The sequence below is a fragment of the Arachis ipaensis genome, chromosome B9 (assembly GCF_059453495.1).
Source record: "Arachis ipaensis isolate K30076 ecotype BB chromosome B9, ASM5945349v1, whole genome shotgun sequence".
NCBI classification, from domain to species: domain Eukaryota; kingdom Viridiplantae; phylum Streptophyta; class Magnoliopsida; order Fabales; family Fabaceae; genus Arachis; species Arachis ipaensis.
This window is the reverse complement of record NC_142444.1, coordinates 48,720,410-48,737,840: the sequence shown is the minus strand read 5'-3', so window position 1 is coordinate 48,737,840 and position 17,431 is coordinate 48,720,410. Positions and strand designations below refer to the sequence as shown.

The window sequence follows — 17,431 nt, the reverse complement described above, 5'->3', positions numbered from 1 at the left end:
GTTCTCTGTCTGTTGCTGAGTTGATGATGGAAAAGGCTTGCTATTGCTAAACCTGTTTCTTCCACCATTATTAAAGCCTTGTTGAGGCTTTTGATCCTTCCATGAGAAATTTGGATGATTTCTCCATGTTGAGTTATAGGTGTTTCCATAAGCTTCACCTAAGTAATTTACCTCTGTTATTGCAGGGTTCTCAGGATCATAGGCTTCTTCTTCAGAAGATGCCTCTTGAGTACTGTTGGATGCAGCTTGCATTCCATGCAGACTCTGAGAGATCATATTGACTTGCTGAGTCAATATTTTGTTCTAAGCCAATATGGCATTCAGAGTATCAACTTCAAGAACTCCCTTCTTCATAGGCGTCCCATTATTCACAGGATTCCTTTCAGAAGTGTACATGAACTGGTTATTAGCAACCATGTTAATGAGTTCTTGAGCTTCTGCAGGCGTTTTCTTTAGGTGAATGGATCCACCTGCAGAAGTGTCCAGTGACATCTTTGATAGCTCAGATAAACCATCATAGAATATATCCAGGATGGTCCATTCTGAAAGCATGTCAGAAGGACACTTTTTGGTCAACTGTTTGTATCTTTCCCAAGCTTCATAGAGAGATTCACCTTCTTTCTGTCTGAAGGTTTGAACATCAGCTCTAAGCTTGCTCAGCTTTTGAGGAGGAAAGTACTTGGCTAAGAAAGCCGTGACCAGCTTATCCCAAGAGTTCAGGCTGTCTTTGGGTTGAGAATCCAACCATAATCTAGCTCTGTCTCTTACAGCAAAAGGGAAAAGCATGAGCCTGTAGACTTCAGGATCTACTCCATTAGTCTTAACAGTATCACATATCTGCAAGAATTCAGTTAAGAACTGAAAAGGATCTTCAGATGGAAGTCCATGAAACTTGCAGTTCTGCTGCATCAGAGAAACTAATTGAGGTTTCAGCTCAAAGTTGTTTGCTCCAATGGCAGGAATGGAGATGCTTCTTCCATGTAAATTGGAATTAGGTGCAGTAAAGTCACCAAGCATCTTCCTTACATTATTATTATTTTCGGCTGCCATCTCCTCTGCCTGTTCGAAAATTTCTGAAAGGTTATCTCTGGATTGTTGTATTTTAGCTTCTCTTAATTTTCTCTTCAGAGTCCTTTCAGGTTCTGGATCTGCTTCCACAAGAATGTTCTTATCCTTGCTCCTGCTCATATGACAAAGAAGAAGGCACAGAAAAATAATAATAATAATGGAGATCCTTTTTACCACAGTATAGGGATCCCTGTGTGAGTGGAAGAAAAGAGGGGGAGACAAAGAATGTAATGTAAGGGAAGAGGCACAACTGTACGAATGGAAGAAATGTGAGATGAGATGTTAGGATATGAATGAATAAATAGAATAGGATGGGGGAGGTATAATTTTCGAAAATTATTTTAAAAAGGAGTTAGTGATTTTTGAAAATTGGTTTTTGAAAATTTGTTAGTATTTTTCGAAAATTTTTGAAATAAAAATAAAAATAAAAATAAAAATAATTAGTTAATTAAAAAGAAATTTTTGAAAAAGGGGGAGATATTTTCGAAAATTAGAGAGAGAGAGTTAGTTAGGTAGTTTTGAAAAAGTTAAGAAACAAACAAAAAGTTAGTTAGTTAGTTGAAACAAATTTTGAAAAGATAAGAAGTTAGGAAGTTAGAAAAGATATTTGAAAAGATATTTTTGAAAAAGATAAGATAAGAAGATATTTTTGAAAAGATATTATTGAAATTAGTTTTGAAAAAGATTTGATTTTTAAAATCACAATTAATGACTTGATTCATAAGAAATCACAAGATATGATTCTAGAACTTAAAGTTTGAATCTTTCTTAACAAGCAAGTAACAAACTTCAAATTTTTTAATCAAAACATTAATTGATTATGTTATTTTCGAAAATTTGGTATAAAAATAAGAAAAAGATTTTTGAAAAATATTTTTGGAATTTTCGAAAATAACTAAGAAATTTGAAAAAGATTTGATTTTTGAAAAAGACACTACAAGAAAAATACCCATTCAGCCACACTTTTTTTAAGCTACATTTGAAAAGCGTAGCCTATTCATAGAATAGGCTACGCTTTTCTCAGTGTTGCCTGTTTTTTAGAGAAAAGGAAACACAATTCTGGCATCATTTAAAAAGTGTAGCCTTAGATATTATAGAAATCACTTATAAAGCGTAGCCGTATGTTAATATCTATGGGTACACTTTTATATCAAAGAGAGCGCTTTTTAAGAGTAGCCTATTTATTAAGTTTTGGGTGCGCTTCAAAAGTGTTGCCTAATGTATCTAAGTGAAATGTCCAATAACACTTAGTAAATTTTTTGAATTTTCCCCAAATGATACATGCGTACAAACACTTAGCCAAATCAGAAAACATAACCCTTAGCCACTGAAAACATAACACTCGATCATCACTACCCTTAGCTTTTCCCTTCTTCGCGCCACTCATCACCCCCAAATCAGAGAAAGGGATCGCCATCACCAGTCAACACTCACCACTCACCACTCACCATCTCCACCAGTCACTCATATTCGTCACTCACCACTCACCACGCCATCACTAGTCTTCATCGTCGCTTCTGTTCACTGTGCTCTCACATTAGGTAAATTTTTCCCCCTTTTCGTATCCATTCAGCCTCACGCACTCTCATCCTCCCTTAACTCACACACACGAAAGAGAAGAAATCAGAAAAGGGGAGCACAGGAAGAAGAAGAGAAGAAGAGAGGAGAGGGGAAGGAAGGAAAGAAACGACGACGCCGCATATGGCTCCACCGCTGTCGAGCGCCGGTGAAAGAGAGCTCGAGGGAGAGAGAAAACGCGATGGAGGAGAGAAGAAAGGGGTGCTTGGTCGCCGTTGAAACTCCACCGCCATTGCTAGGGCTTCTTCCACCGCTATCATCTCCTCAAGATTCAGATTCCCTTCTTCTCTTGCATCAATTTCTCGTTCCACGCTATCATCTCCTCTCTCCCCGCTTTTCAGATCCTCATTCAATTTCTCATCATCTCGTTCTTCTCGCCATCATATCGTGGTCAAAGCCACCGATGACTCTTCCAACCTATCCGGTGATGATCCTTTTCGATCTTTCCCGTGGTTCCAATCCGACTCTGGTAATCTTTCCTTCTTTTTCCTGAAATTTCATTCAAGTAGCTGGATTTTCCTTTCACTGATTGTTGTAATTGAAGTTCATTTCAATTGCGGAATTTGATTCTGCAGCGCTAGTTGTGATTGTGCAAGTTGTGAAACATATTTTTGTATATATAATATTCAAATGTGTGTGCTTTTTTAGAATATTTGAGCTAAAATCTTGAAAATTAAAATTAGTTTTTGTTGAAATGAAATGGTGGAGCTTTTGCTTCTTCTTTTCGATGTTTATGTGCTCTAAGTTATGGTTATTTTGTTTCTTCAAGGCCTAGTGATTTTGCTGCTTTAGTTGAGTTAGGTATTCTTCAAGTATAATTTATAAACTTTCAGAGGATTTTTAGGTTATTGAAGGGTGCAGTGCTTTTTGGATTCATGGCATTTGGTACTTTTTAAGTTTTAATTGATCGATAACTGAGATTGCCTTCATCAGAGTCTGCATTTTGGAAAATGATATACTGCTCTTTTATGCTGATGAGATTTTTTTGCTAAGTAAAAAAAAAAAAAGCGGCCTGGTTCACAAGCATCCCGCGTTCACGCAGGGTCCCGAGAAGGGCTGCACCCAACAGGTGTAATTTATTTGCTAAGTACTATATTGCTAATTTGTTTCAATGATTTCTCAGAAATTCAATGGGTTCATGAGGATAGAATTACATTGTTCACCGCTGATGGACTGGTGCAGATTGGAGGCTCCATCACCCCTCGCCATGTTAGCTCTTCAGATGTATGATTTTATTATGCAATTTCATTAATTTTTTCTATAATAATTTATTTAGGTAAAAAAGGTGACCCTGTCAGTGCCGTTTCGGTTCTGTTAACCATGCTTGTTGGTGTTGGGGTTTTAACTTTTTAGGATTTATCTTGAATTTATCTTGGCTTTAAAGAGAGAAGACCTAATACAAAATTTACGAAATCGCTTAGGAGTTATTTGATTTGGTTATGACTTATGAAAACACTTTGTTGTTGAATAGCTTAATATAAACTGGTTTTCTTTTGTGGTATAGGTAGTACCGAAGACTATTGGAAAAGATAGGATGCTGCTCAAGTAATGGATCAGGTTGAGGACTTGTGTTTTCTTCACTTTGCATCGATCTGTAGAATTTTTCTTCTACAAAATTCCTCAGCTGATTAAGAATATATAGTTATTTTGTTTACTGACATGATGGTGTTTGTGTTGTTGTAGTTAGTATGGGAAGGACTTGGACTCGGAGGAGGGACAGATGTCCGAAACTGGGGCAGGTAGAATGATAAAACCGATTGTGCTCTTTTGTGTCTAATGAATTTCCATATGAACTGCTTCTTTCCTTGTTTTGCAGCCTGGTTTATCAGGCTATTTCAATAGCAAATAATGCATGCTGGGCTATTGGAGAACTTGCAGTTAAGGTATGTTAATGTTATGTGCTATATTCTGATTAAATTTTGTAGAATTGTATTGTGGCTGGAATCTAATTGGCTTAGTCAGAGTTATGTGCATAATGTAGTTTTAAACTGTTAGTTTCAAAAGCCAATTAGGACAAATGGTTCTGCTCTTTGTGATTGCTATTTGACTGTTATCTTTTAATTTTCCACTTATATATTTTTGTCTTATGAAATTTTTTTGTCTAAAACAACACTTGTTGGCACAATTGACAATAAATGTATGAATTTAACTAAATTTAACTAAATGTACCCACCGTATATTCACCTGTTGGCACAATTGACAATAAATGTATAAATTTAACTAAATTTCATAAACAGAAAGTTTAACTTGTTTCTTAAAAATACTTATTTGTAAATGTTTTACTATTCTATTCTATTTGTGTTTTGAGGGAACTTTTTTAAGTTGGGATTGGGTTTTGGAGTGTGGACGGGAATTTCCAAAGGGGGAAAAGAAAAGGCTGAAAAAGCAAAACCTTAGCTTATGAGCATGTGAGGGAGAGGACGACTTTCTCACTTGATAACTCAAAACCGATCATATAATCTTAATCATGAGTCACACAACATGGCACTTGGCAAAGAGATGCTCATTCACCACATGTGACACCTTTTCTTGTTTATTGCTTCTGTCCCACGAATGGTTTCTGATTCATTCAAATATGTATTACATAAGGATAACCAAGAAAAAAAAAGGGAATTTCACTTACCATGAAAAAAAAGATAGAATTAAAGCTCAATCTATTAATTCTGGAAGAAAGCTCACTTGATTTAATGCTTGTTGCTTCTTTCCCTCAGATTATGTTATGCTAGTGTATAAGAGAGAATATTAATTTCTCAAAGTATGACAAATTAGTTGGCAATGCTTGACTTTTTTGCAGATGAACATCACGAGATTTCTGAGCACAAGGAATGTGTAGCAGCTGTAATTTTTGTGTGTAGAAGTAGAACCCACTACACTAGCCACTAATATCGGATTGCCAAGAAGCTCTAAAGAACAATCATAATTAGGAATGTGCCTTAATAATACTATTATGAAAATCTCACTTCCTGTTATTAATTAGTCACAGGTACAGTATAGTACTTAATTACTTATTTCACATTTCCAATGGATATATATGTGTGTATATATATTAATGTAAAGTTGAGCGTACATATTAGGAGGTTAATAAAAAGAGTAGTAGGTTTGGTAAGCTTTCACTGCTATATCTTTATGCCTTTTAGGATGGCTGTGAATGCTATAAACAATGCTTGTAAGAGATATTGGCATTTGGGATTTGATGAGTTATAGGTTATTCTTTTATTGATGGGGTGATTCTTTTGTTGTTGCCTGTCAAAGTTGCTGCCTTTAGGCTTTATAAGTTAAAAAAGAATTCACTTGGTTGCTGGAATTGATTGCAGATTTGAGTTATCTTCTGTGGTCACCACATTTTAAAGCAACAGCTCAAAGAAAAAGCGACAACTTTAAAAGATGAACTTGGAGACATGAAGGCCAAACAGTAGCAACAAGAGGAAGAGATTCATGGATTGTGGAATATGGTTTAGTTATTAGAAAATACTTATGTAAGATATAATATTTTAGTTTTTCGTAGAGTATTAGTAGTAAATTTTAAGTGGTCTCTTGCTTATTTTGATATGACTATGCTTAATTTGGTGTGAGATGTATGAATATTCAAAATTAATTTCATTTTAATACTTTTGGTTCTTTATAAATATATTTTGTTTACAGATAATTTTTATTATTTAAATAAATTTAGTATAATTTTATATTTATTTTTATTTTATTTTATTTAATTCATTTAATTAAAAATACAAAATTATATATGTAATTATATTATTAAATATTATATTGTACAAAAAATTATTGAAATATTAATTATATATATATATATATATATATATATATATATATATTAAAAATTAAAAAAAATAATGAGGGACCTAAGGCTACACTTATATAAAGTAGCTATAAGTATGCTATTTGTTACGTTTATAAAGTGATGCAGTAGCCTTGAAAAGTGTAGCCTATTCTTTTGAATTCTGGTAACCATTAGTGCTGAAAAGCGTAGCCTTTGATCCTGGACAGCATCACTTGAAAAGCGTAGCCTATTCCCAAACGCCAAAAGCGTAGCCCTTGGTGCAGGAAAGCGTAGCCTTTGAGAATAGGCAACGGCTGAATAGGAATCACCCCAAAAAGCGTAGCCGTAGCCCAAAAAGCGTAGCCGTAGCCTAAGGCATCATTTTTTTTCACTTTTGGCTACACTTTTCAAGTGTACCTGAATGGGTATTTTTCTTGTAGTGAGATTTTGAAAAAGATAAGATTTTCAAATTGAAAATTTGATTTGACTCATGAGAAACAACTTGATTTTTAAAAATTTTTGAAAAAGTCAATCCAAATTTTCGAATTTGATGAGAGAAAAAGGGAAAGATATTTTTTGATTTTTTTGAATTTTTATGAAAACATGAAAATTATGCAATGCATGAAATTTTTAGATCAAAACAATGAATGCATGCAAGAATGCTATGAATGTCAAGATGAACACCAAGAACACTATGAAGATCATGATGAACATCAAGAACATATTTTTGAAAAATTTTTAATGCAAAGAAAACATTGAAGGCATCAAACTTAGAATTCTTTAATGCTTACGCACTAAGAATTCAAGAATGCATATGATAAACATGAAAAGACACAAAACAAAAAATCATCAAGATCAAACAAGAAGACTTACCAAGAACAACTTGAAGATCATGAAGAACACTATGAATGCATGATATTTTCGAAAAAATGCAAGATGCATATGCAAGTGACACCAAACTTATAACATGACTCAAGACTCAAACAAGAAACAGAAAAATATTTTTGATTTTTATGATTTTCTAATTTTTTTGGATTTTTATTTTATTTTTCAAAAATTAATTGAAAAAGGAAAATAAGGATTCCAAAATTTTTAATATGAATTCCAGGAATCTTGCCATGTTAGTCTAAAGCTTCAGTCCAAGAATTAGACATGGCTCACTAGCCAGCCAAGCTTTCAATGAAAGCTCCAGTCCAAAACACTAGACATGGCCAATGGCCAGCCAAGCTTCAGCATTTAACACCAGAGTATATTGATCTTGATAACAAATTGCTGCTCATCATTTACCAAGCATGTAACTTGCCTCTGATGGTTTGGAAGCCTCAGTCCAAAAGAATTTAGACATGGCTCTACAGCCAGCCAGGCTTCACATGCTTCATGAAACACTAGAATTCATTCTTAAAAATCTTGAATAAAATTTTTGAAAACATTTTTATTTTATTTTTTTTCGAAAACATATGAGAGATTTTTGAAAATATTTTTGAAAGATTTTTTGAAAAAAAAAACGAAAAGAAAATTACCTAATCTGAGCAACAAGATGAACCGTCAGTTGTCCAAACTCAAACAATCCCCGGCAACGGCACCAAAAACTTGGTGCACGAAATTGTGTTCCACGTTCTTTGTACTTGTGTGTGATTAACAATATATAATTGTATTGAATCCTCATTGTGGCTCTATGTGTGGACACAACTCCGTTCAACTAACCAGCAAGTGCACTGGGTCGTCCAAGTAATACCTTACGTGAGTAAGGGTCGAATCCCACAGAGATTGTTGGTATGAAGCAAGCTATGGTCACCTTGTAAATCTCAGTCAGGCAGATATAAAGTGATAATGGTGTTTTCGAATATTATATAATAAAAGAGGGATAGAGATACTTATGTAATTCATTGGTAGGAATTTTAGATAAGCGAATGGAGATGCTTTTCGTTCCTCTGAACCTCTACTTTCCTGCTATCTTCATCCAATCCGTCTTACTCCTTTCCATGGCTGGCTTTATGTGATACATCACCACTGTCAATGGCTACTTTCGGTCATCTCACAGGAAAATGATCCAATGCCCTGTCACGGCACGGCTAATCGTCTGGAGGCATCACCCTTGTCAATGGCTTCATCTTATCCTCTCAGTGAATAATATGCTCACGCACCCTGTCACGGCACGGCTATTCATCTGTCGGTTCTCGATCATGCCGGAATAGGATTTACTCTCCTTTTGCGTCTGTCACTAACGCCCTGCAATCGCGAGTTCGGAGCTCGTCACAGTCATTCAATCATTGAAGGTTTAGACCTTCCGGATTCTCTTGAATGCCGCCATCATTCTAGCTTACGCCACGAAGATTCTGGTTAGGAGATCTAAGAGATATTCATTCTAGCTTATTTCATGTAGAACAGAAGTGTTTGTCAGGCACGCGTTCATAAGGGAGAAGGATGATGAGCGTCACACATAATCATCACCTTCATCATGTTCTTGGGTGCGAATGGATATCTTAGAAGAGAAATAAGAAGAATTGAGTAGAAAACAGTAGTACTTTGCATTAATCTTTGAGGAACAGCAGAGCTCCACACCTTAATCTATGGAGTGTAGAAACTCTACCGTTAAAAATACATAAGTGAAGGTCCAGGCATGGCCGAGATGGCCAGCCCCCTAAAACGTGATCAAAGGATCATAAGGTAATCCAAAGATGCCTAATACAATAGTAAGAGGTCCTATTTATAATAAACTAGTCACTAGGGTTTACATGAGTAAGTAATTGATGCATAAATCCACTTCCGGGGCCCACTTGGTGTGTGTTTGGGCTGAGCTTGAGTGTAGCACATGCAGAGGCCATTTGTGGAGTTGAACGCCAGTTTCTGTGCCAGTTTGGGCGTTCAACTCTGGTTTTGGATCCTTTTCTGGCGCTGGACGCCAGATTTGGGCAGAAGGCTGGCGTTGAACGCCAGTTTACGTCGTCAATTCTTGGCCAAAGTATGGACTATTATATATTGCTGGAAAGCCCTGGATGTCTACTTTCCAACGCAATTGAGAGAGTGCCAATTGGGCTTCTGTAGCTCCAGAAAATCCACTTTGAGTGCAGGGAGGTCAGAATCCAACAGCATCAGCAGTCCTTTTTCAACCTCTGAATCTGATTTCTGCTCAAGTCCCTCAATTTCAGCCAGAAAATACCTGAAATCACAGAAAAACACACAAACTCATAGTAAAGTCCAGAAATGTGAATTTAACATAAAAACTTATGAAAACATCCCTAAAAGTAACTAGATCCTACTAAAAACATGCTAAAAACAATGCCAAAAAGCGTATAAATTATCCGCTCATCAGCAGGCGTTTTCTTTAGGTGAATGGATCCACCTGTAGAAGTGTCCAGTGACATCTTTGATAGCTCAGATAAACCATCATAGAATATATCCAGGATGGTCCATTCTGAAAGCGTGTCAGAAGGACACTTTTTGGTCAACTGTTTGTATCTTTCCCAAGCTTCATAGAGGGATTCACCTTCTTTCTGTCTGAAGGTTTGAACATCAGCTCTAAGCTTGCTCAGCTTTTGAGGAGGAAAGTACTTGGCTAAGAAAGCCGTGACCAGCTTATCCCAAGAGTTCAGGCTGTCTTTGGGTTGAGAATCCAACCATAATCTAGCTCTGTCTCTTACAGCAAAAGGGAAAAGCATGAGCCTGTAGACTTCAGGATCTACTCCATTAGTCTTAACAGTATCACATATCTGCAAGAATTCAGTTAAGAACTGAAAAGGATCTTCAGATGGAAGTCCATGAAACTTGCAGTTCTGCTGCATCAGAGAAACTAATTGAGGTTTCAGCTCAAAGTTGTTTGCTCCAATGGCAGGAATGGAGATGCTTCTTCCATGTAAATTGGAATTAGGTGCAGTGAAGTCACCAAGCATTCTCCTTGCATTGTTGTTGGGTTCGGCTGCCATCTCCTTTACTTGTTCGGAATTTTCAATCAAGTTGTCTCTGGATTGTTGTAATTTAGCTTCTCTTAATTTTCTCTTCAGAGTCCTTTCAGGTTCTGGATCAGCTTCAACAAGAATGCCTTTTTCTCTGTCCCTGCTCATAAGAAAGAGGAGAGAAAAAGAAAAGAAGAGGAATCCTCTATGTCACAGTAAAGAGGATCCTTATTGTTAGTAGAAGAAAAGAAGAAGAAATTCGAACACAGATAGAAGAGGGGGTTCGAATTTGGTGATGATGTGAGGAAGAGATGTTAGTTAATGAATGAATAAATAGAATAGGATGAGAGAGAAGGAGGGAATTTTCGAAACTTAATTTTGAAAAGGAGTTAGTGATTTTTTTTTTTTGAAAATAGTTTTTGAAGAATGTTAGTGATTTTCGAAAATTTAAAAAATAAAATAATTAATAAATTAAAAAAAGAAATTTTGAAAAAAGGGGGAAGATATTTTCGAAAATGAGAGAGAGAGAGTTAGTTAGGTGGTTTTGAAAAAGTTAAGAAACAAACAAAAAGTTAGTTAGTTAGTTGAAACAAATTTTGAAAAGATAGGAAGTTAGGAAGTTAGAGAAGATATTTTGAAATCAAATTTTTGAAAAAGATAAGATAAGAAGATATTTTGGAAATTAATTTTGAAAAAGATTTGATTTTTAAAATCTCAATCAATGACTTGATTCATAAGAAATCACAAGATATGATTCTAGAACTTAAAGTTTGAATCTTTCTTAACAAGCAAGTAACAAACTTCAAATTTTTGAATCAAAACATTAATTGATTATGTTATTTTCGAAAATTTGATATAAAAATAAGAAAAAGATTTTTGAAAAATATTTTTGGAATTTTCGAAAATAACTAAGAATTTTGAAAAAGATAAGATTTTCAAATTGAAAATTTGATTTGACTCATAAGAAACAACTTGATTTTAAAAATTTTTGAAAAAGTCAACTCAACTTTTCGAATTTGATGAGAGAAAAAGGGAAAGATATATTTTTTTTTATTTTTGAATTTTTATGATGCAAGAGAAAAACAAGAAAAATGATGCAATGCATGAAATTTTTAGATCAAAACAATGAATGCATGCAAGAATGCTATGAATGTCAAGATGAACACCAAGAACACTTTGAATGTCATGATGAACATCAAGAACATATTTTTGAAAAATTTTTAATGCAAAGAAAACATGCAAGACACCAAACTTAGAATTCTTTAATGCTTAGGCACTAAGAATTCAAGAATGCATATGATAAACATGAAAAGACACAAAACAAAAAATCATCAAGATCATACAAGAAGACTTACCAAGAACAACTTGAAGATCATGAAGAACACTATGAATGCATGATATTTTCGAAAAATGCTAGATGCATATGCAAGTGACACCAAACTTATGATATGACTCAAGACTCAAACAGGAAACAGAAAAATATTTTTGATTTTTATGATTTTCTAATTTTTTTTGGATTTTTTTTTTTCGAAAACTATATGAAAAAGAGAAAATAAGGATTCCAAAAATTTTTAATATGAATTCCAGGAATCTTGCATTCTTAGTCTAAAGCTTCAGTCCAGGAATTAGACATGGCTCACTAGCCAGCCAAGCTTTCAAAGAAAGCTCCGGTCCAAAACACTAGACATGGCCAATGGCCAGCCAAGCTTCAGCAGGTGATTGAGGATCAGCAGCAGGTTGATTAGCAACAACTAGCTTGCTCTTGATAACAAATTGCAAGCCTCAGTCCAAATAAATTTAGACATGGCTTTACAGCCGGCCAGGCTTCACATGCTTCATGAAACACTAGAATTCATTCTTAAAAATTTTGAATAAAATTTTGAAAACATTTTTATATTTTTTTTTCGAAAACAGATGAGAGATTTTTGAAAATATTTTTTGAAAGATTTTTTTTTTGAAAACAAAACGAAAAGAAAATTACCTAATCTGAGCAACAAGATGAACCGTCAGTTGTCCAAACTCAAACAATCCCCGGCAACGGCGCCAAAAACTTGGTGCACGAAATTGTGATGTCCAGGCTCAAACAATCCCTGGCAACGTGAGCAACTTGGTGCGCTGATCTCAATACATAATTGTCACAACTTCGATACAACTAACCAGCAAGTGCACTGGGTCGTCCAAGTAATACCTTACGTGAGTAAGGGTCGAATCCCACGGAGATTGTTGGTATGAAGGAAGCTATGGTCACCTTGTAAATCTCAGTTAGGCAGATATAAATGGATAATGGTGTTTTCGAATTTAATATAATAAAATAGGGATAGAGGTACTTATGTAAATCATTGGTAGGAATTTCAGATAAGCGAATGGAGATGCTTTTCGTTCCTCTGAACCTCTGCTTTCCTGCTATCTTCATCCAATCAGTCTCACTCCTTTCCATGGCTGGCTTTATGTGATACATCACCACTGTCAATGGCTACTTTCGGTCATCTCACGGGAAAATGATCCAATGCCCTGTCACGGCACGGCTAATCGTCTGGAGGCATCACCCTTGTCAATGGCTTCATCTTATCCTCTCAGTGAATAATATGCTCACGCACCCTGTCACGGCACAGCTATTCATCTGTCGGTTCTCGATCATGCCGGAATAGGATTTACTATCCTTTTGCGTCTGTCACTAACACCCTGCAATCGCGAGTTAGGAGCTCGTCACAGTCATTCAATCATTGAATCCTACTCGGAATACCACAGACAAGGTTTAGACCTTCCGGATTCTCTTGAATGCCGCCATCATTCTAGCTTACGCCACGAAGATTCCGGTTAGGAGATCTAAGAGATACTCATTCTAGCTTAATTCATGTAGAACAGAAGTGTTTGTCAGGCACGCGTTCATAAGGGAGAAGGATGATGAGCGTCACACATAATCATCACCTTCATCACGTTCTTGGGTGCGAATGGATATCTTAGAAGCGAAATAAGATGAATTGAATAGAAAACAGAAGTACTTTGCATTAATCTTTGAGGAACAGCAGAGCTCCACACCTTAATCTATGGAGTGCAGAAACTCTACCGTTGAAAATACATAAGTGAAAGGTCCAGGCATGGCCGAGATGGCCAGCCCCCTTGATCTAAGAACAATGCGTTCAAAGATGATCCTAAGATCCTAAGATGATCAAAAGATGCCTAATACAATAGTAAAAGGTCCTATTTATAATAAACTAGCTACTAGGGTTTACATGAGTAAGTAATTGATGCATAAATCCACTCCCGGGGCCCACTTGGTGTGTGTTTTGGCTGAGCCTGAGTGTTGCACGTGCAGAGGCCATTTGTGGAGTTGAACGCCAGTTTCTGTGCCAGTTTGGGCGTTCAACTCTGGTTTTGGATCCTTTTCTGGCGCTGGACGCCAGATTTGGGCAGAAGGCTGGCGTTGAACGCCAGTTTACGTCGTCAATTCTTGGCCAAAGTATGGACTATTATATATTGCTGGAAAGCTCTGGATGTCTACTTTTCAACGCAATTGGAAGCGCGCCATTTCGAGTTCTGTAGCTCTAGAAAAGCCACTTTGAGTGCAGGGAGGTCAGAATCCAACAGCATCAGCAGTCCTTCTTCAACCTCTGAATCTGATTTTTGCTCAAGTCCCTCAATTTCAGCCAGAAAATACCTGAAATTACAGAAAAACACACAAACTCATAGTAAAGTCCAGAAATGTGAATTTAACATAAAAACTAATGAAAACATCCCTAAAAGTAACTAGATCCTACTAAAAACATACTAAAAACAATGTCAAAAAGCGTATAAATTATCCGCTCATCAGTCGTGCACTAGGAGGCTACGAGATACACACTCAAGCTATTGTAAATAGAACGGAGGTGATTGTCAGACACATGTTCATAGGTGAGAATGATGACGAGTGTCACGAATCATCACATTCATCAGGTTGAAGAACGAGTGAGTATCTTAGAGAAGAAGTAGGCGTGAATTGAATAGAAAGATAGTAGTAATTGGATTAATTGGTTATTTGTAACCATTTCAATGAGTTCTTGGGCATCTTCAGGCATCTTCTTCAGATGAAGAGATCCACCAGCAGAGTTGTCCAATGACATCTTGGACAATTCAGATAAACCATCATAGAATATGCATATGATGCTCCATTCTGAAAGCATGCCAGAAGGACACCTTCTGATCAATTGCTTGTATCTTTCCCAAGCTTCATAGAGGGATTCACCTTCCTTCTGTCTGAAGGTCTGGACTTCCACTCTAAGTTTACTCAATTTTTGAGGTGGAAAGAACTTCGCCAAGAAGGCATTGACTAGCTTTTCCCAAGAGTTTAGGCTTTCTTTAGGTTGTGAGTCCAACCATGTCCGAGCTCTGTCTCTTACAGCAAAAGGAAAAAGAATAAGTCTGTAGACCTCAGGGTCAACCCCATGGGTCTTAATAGTGTCACAGATTTGCAAGAATTTAGCTAAAAACTGATGAGGATCTTCCAATGGAAGTCCATGATACTTGCAATTCTGTTGCATCAGAGAAACTAATTGAGGCTTAAGCTCAAAATTGTTTGCTCCAGTTGCAGGAATTGAGATGTTTCTTCCACAGAAGTCAGAAGAGGGTGCAATAAAGTCACCAAGCATCTTCCTTGCATCTTCACCATTGTTATTGGGTTCGGCCATCTCTTCTTCTTTTTTGAAAAATTTGTCAGGTCCTCTCCAGAGTATTGTGCTTTAGCTTCTCTTAGCTTCCTCTTTAGAGTCCTTTCAGGTTCTGGATCAGCTTCAACAAGAATGTTCTTATCCTTGTTCCTGCTCATATGAAAAAGAATAGAACAGAGAAGAAGAGGAATCCTCTATGTCACAGTATAGAGATTCCTTTTGTGAGTAGAAGAAGAGAAGAGTAGAAGAATGAGAAGAGATGAAGAATTTGAACTCAGAGAGAGGGAGAGAGGGTTTGAATTATAAGAAGAAGAGAAGAGTGTTAGTGATTAAATAAATAAATAAAAAGAGAGAAGAGGAGGAGAGAATTCGAATTTAAATTAAAATAAAAGAAGACTATTTTTGTTTTTATTTTAAAATGTAGTTAAAATTTAAAAATTAAAAAGAGAAATAAAATAAAATTTGAAAACTAAATAAATTACTTAATTAAAAAGATTTTTGAAAAAGTGGTTAGGGATTTTCAAAAATTTAGAAAGAGAAAAGTAGTTAGGTGGTTTTGAAAAAGATAAGAATTAGAAAACTTTTTAAAATCAAACAAAAAGTTAAGTAGTTAATTGAAAAAGATTTAAAAATCAAATTTGAAAAGATAAGAAGTTAGAAAGGATTTTGAAATCAAATTTTGAAAAAGATATGATTGAAAGATATGATTGAGGATCATTTTGAAAAAGATTTCAAAAGAAAATTAAAAAGATTTTATTTTTGAAATTAAAGTTGATTACTTGACTAACAAGAAACTAAAAGATATGATTTTAAAATTTAAAGATTGAAACTTTTCTTAATAGGCAAGTAACAACTTGAAATTTTTGAATCTAAAAATTGAATGCTTGCAATAAATCCGAAAATATGAAACAAAATAAGAAAAATATTTTGAAAATTAATTTGAAATTTTTGAAAATATAAAAGAAAAAATGAAAAAGATTTGATTTTTTGAAAAAGATTTGAAAAAGATAGAATTTTTAAATTGAAAATTTGACTTGACTCATAAGAAACAATTAAATTTTAAAAATTTTATGACTAAATCAATTCAAATTTTCAAAATTTATGAGTGAAATAAAGAAAGATATATTTTTTATTTTTGAGTTTTTAATGAAGAAAGAGAAAAACATAAAAATGATGCAAAAAAATGAAAATTTAAGATCAAAATAAAAATGCATGCAAGAACACTTTGAATGTCAAGATAAACACCAAGACTTATTTTTGAAAATTTTTAAGAAAAGAAAAACATGCAAGACACCAAACTTAAAATTTTTTTAAACTTTAGACACTAATAAATTGAAAATGCATATGAAAGACAAGAAAAGACACAAAACAAGAAAATACAAAGATCAAATAAGGGAAATCATCAAGAACAACTTGAAGATCGTGAAGAACACCATGCATTAGTTTTCGAAAATTTTATGAAAAATTAAAAAGATCCAATTGACACCAAACTTAAAAATTGACACTAGACTCAAACAAGAAACACAAAATATTTTTTGTTTTTATGTTTTTATTAATTTTTTAGTTTTTTCAAAAATTATTTTGAGAAAAACGAAAAAGAAGAAAAATTTTTTGTATATTTTTTTTCGAAAATAAGAAATAAAAAGCTTAAAAATAAAATAAAATTACCTAATCTGAGCAACAAGATGAACCGTCAGTTGTCCAAACTCGAACAATCCCCGGCAACGGAGCCAAAAATTTGGTACACGAAATCGTGATCACATACTTTTCACACAACTCCGTGCAACTAACCAGCAAGTGCACTGGGTCGTCCAAGTAATACCTTACGTGAGTAAGGATCGATCCCACGGAGATTGTCGGCTTGAAGAAAAATATGGTCATCTTGTAAATCTCAGTCAGGCGGATTCAAATGTTCATGAGTTTGATAATTAAAATATAATTAAAACAGAAAATAAGATAAAAGTACTTATGTAATTCATTGGTAGGATTTCAGATAAGCGTATGAAGATGCTTTGTTCATTCTGAACCTCTGCTTTCCAATTGACTTCTTTCAACCATTCATACTCCTTTCCATGGCAAGCTTATGTTGGGGGATCACCGTTGTCAATGGATACCGTCCGTTCTCTCAGTGAAAATGGTCCAAATGCGCTGTCACCGCACGGCTAATCATCTGTCGGTTCTCACTCATGTCGGAATAGGATCCATTGATCCTTTTGCGTCTGTCACTACGCCCAACACTCGCGAGTTTGAAGCTTGTCACAGTCATCCCATCCGAGATCCTACTCAGAATACCACGACAAGGTTTAGACTTTTTGGATCTCAAGAATGCTGCCAATTGATTCTAGCCTATACCACGAAGACTCTGATCTCACGAAATGGAAGGCTCTGTTGTCAGGAGAGGCAACCATGCGTCATGCACTAGGAGGCTAAGAGATACACACTCAAGCTATTGCAAATAGAACGGAGGTGGTTGTCAG

The 17,431-nt window shown here is 35.2% G+C and overlaps 1 protein-coding gene and 3 non-coding genes across 4 annotated transcripts; all 4 read left to right on the top strand.

Moving 5' to 3' along the window:
• Nucleotides 1-546: 546 nt before the first annotated feature.
• On the top strand, nucleotides 547-654 carry LOC148544583 (small nucleolar RNA R71). The gene has a single exon (XR_015901603.1). It is a non-coding gene; the product is annotated as a small nucleolar RNA R71 (small nucleolar RNA).
• A 2,028-nt stretch (nucleotides 655-2,682) lies between these two features.
• Nucleotides 2,683-6,272, top strand: LOC148544582 (uncharacterized). Its single transcript, XM_088500120.1, has 6 exons — nucleotides 2,683-3,115; nucleotides 3,770-3,870; nucleotides 4,151-4,203; nucleotides 4,330-4,385; nucleotides 4,463-4,529; nucleotides 5,961-6,272. Exons 1-3 carry the CDS (start codon nucleotides 2,828-2,830, stop codon nucleotides 4,152-4,154), a joined length of 393 nt encoding a protein of 130 aa, XP_088356246.1. The 5' UTR covers nucleotides 2,683-2,827; the 3' UTR covers nucleotides 4,155-4,203; nucleotides 4,330-4,385; nucleotides 4,463-4,529; nucleotides 5,961-6,272.
• Nucleotides 6,273-9,837: 3,565 nt separating this feature from the next.
• Nucleotides 9,838-9,945, top strand: LOC148544581 (small nucleolar RNA R71). Its single transcript, XR_015900813.1, has one exon. It is a non-coding gene; the product is annotated as a small nucleolar RNA R71 (small nucleolar RNA).
• Nucleotides 9,946-14,469: 4,524 nt separating this feature from the next.
• LOC148544580 (small nucleolar RNA R71) lies at nucleotides 14,470-14,573 on the top strand. The gene has a single exon (XR_015900878.1). It is a non-coding gene; the product is annotated as a small nucleolar RNA R71 (small nucleolar RNA).
• The last annotated feature ends 2,858 nt before the right edge of the window (nucleotides 14,574-17,431 follow it).

Bases quoted from the DNA above. Each gene is read 5' to 3' on its own strand.
- LOC148544582 (XM_088500120.1), top strand. From the start codon at position 2,828: ATGGAGGAGAGAAGAAAGGGGTGCTTGGTCGCCGTTGAAACTCCACCG. The intron at 3,116-3,769 runs GTAATCTTTCCT...ATGATTTCTCAG, and splicing joins GTGGTTCCAATCCGACTCTG to AAATTCAATGGGTTCATGAG.